General features: G+C 46.3%; 1 protein-coding gene across 4 annotated transcripts in view; it reads right to left on the minus strand.

Annotated features, from left to right (window-relative positions):
* The window catches only part of esrp2 (epithelial splicing regulatory protein 2), a 16,347-nt gene that overhangs the window by 2,304 nt on the left and 13,352 nt on the right, over positions 1-691 (minus strand). The window contains exon 16 of one of the 4 annotated variants that reach the window (XM_025055694.1): positions 273-301. The exons of the other annotated variants lie outside the window; for them this stretch is intronic. Coding sequence (XP_024911462.1) covers positions 296-301 — 6 coding nt within the window. The 3' untranslated portion in view covers positions 273-295. The remainder of the gene's footprint in view (positions 1-272; positions 302-691) is intronic. 4 annotated transcript variants of the gene reach the window in all.

A 691-nucleotide genomic window follows, 5' to 3' on the forward strand; every position in this document is an offset into this window, starting at 1 on the left:
GGGAGGAGTAGGTGAATAAACTGTTCTCTCACCCACAACCAATGTGATACACACTACTGCAGACACACACACACACACCAACACACACACAAGAAAACTGCAAACCAAACTTCACCTGAATTCACAGAATCATGACGTGTGTGTGTGTGTGTGTGTGTGTGTGTAACTAAACCCTGTTTACCAAAAAACATCAGTGACAACAAACGGCAGCAACACCTCCCCCTTCNNNNCCCCCCCCCCCCCCCGCCTCCCCCACCAATCAGAGTTCGTACCTGCATCAGTGGACTCCACTTTATTAGGGCTGGCAGTGAAGAAAATGTCACAATCAAATAAAAGAGTTTGTGAGAAACAAGAGAGCACACTGCCCTCTAGTGGAAACAAAAGGGACTTCACCGTCAAACCGGATATTTAACCCTCGCTTTAAGAAGTTAAAAATGGTCTAACATTTTAGTCTTTTTTGACCAGTTTGAGCCTGATCGTAGTTCTTTATCATCTCCTCACTCCTTTTTAGTCTTTTTAGCTGGAATAACCTCAGTCAGAGAAGCAGACCTGGTTCTGGAAGGTTCTGACTGTTTAGCCACTGAAGTGATGTCTAACGTTCATACAAGGCCTCTGAATTCTGGAGTGACATGAGGCCACGTCCCATTGTGACTGTTATGTCATACACCCTCTCCCCCCTGATCCCCCCCCC

The sequence above is a fragment of the Cynoglossus semilaevis genome, chromosome 5, assembly GCF_000523025.1.
Source record: "Cynoglossus semilaevis isolate Cse_v1.0 chromosome 5, Cse_v1.0, whole genome shotgun sequence".
Taxonomy (NCBI): domain Eukaryota; kingdom Metazoa; phylum Chordata; class Actinopteri; order Pleuronectiformes; family Cynoglossidae; genus Cynoglossus; species Cynoglossus semilaevis.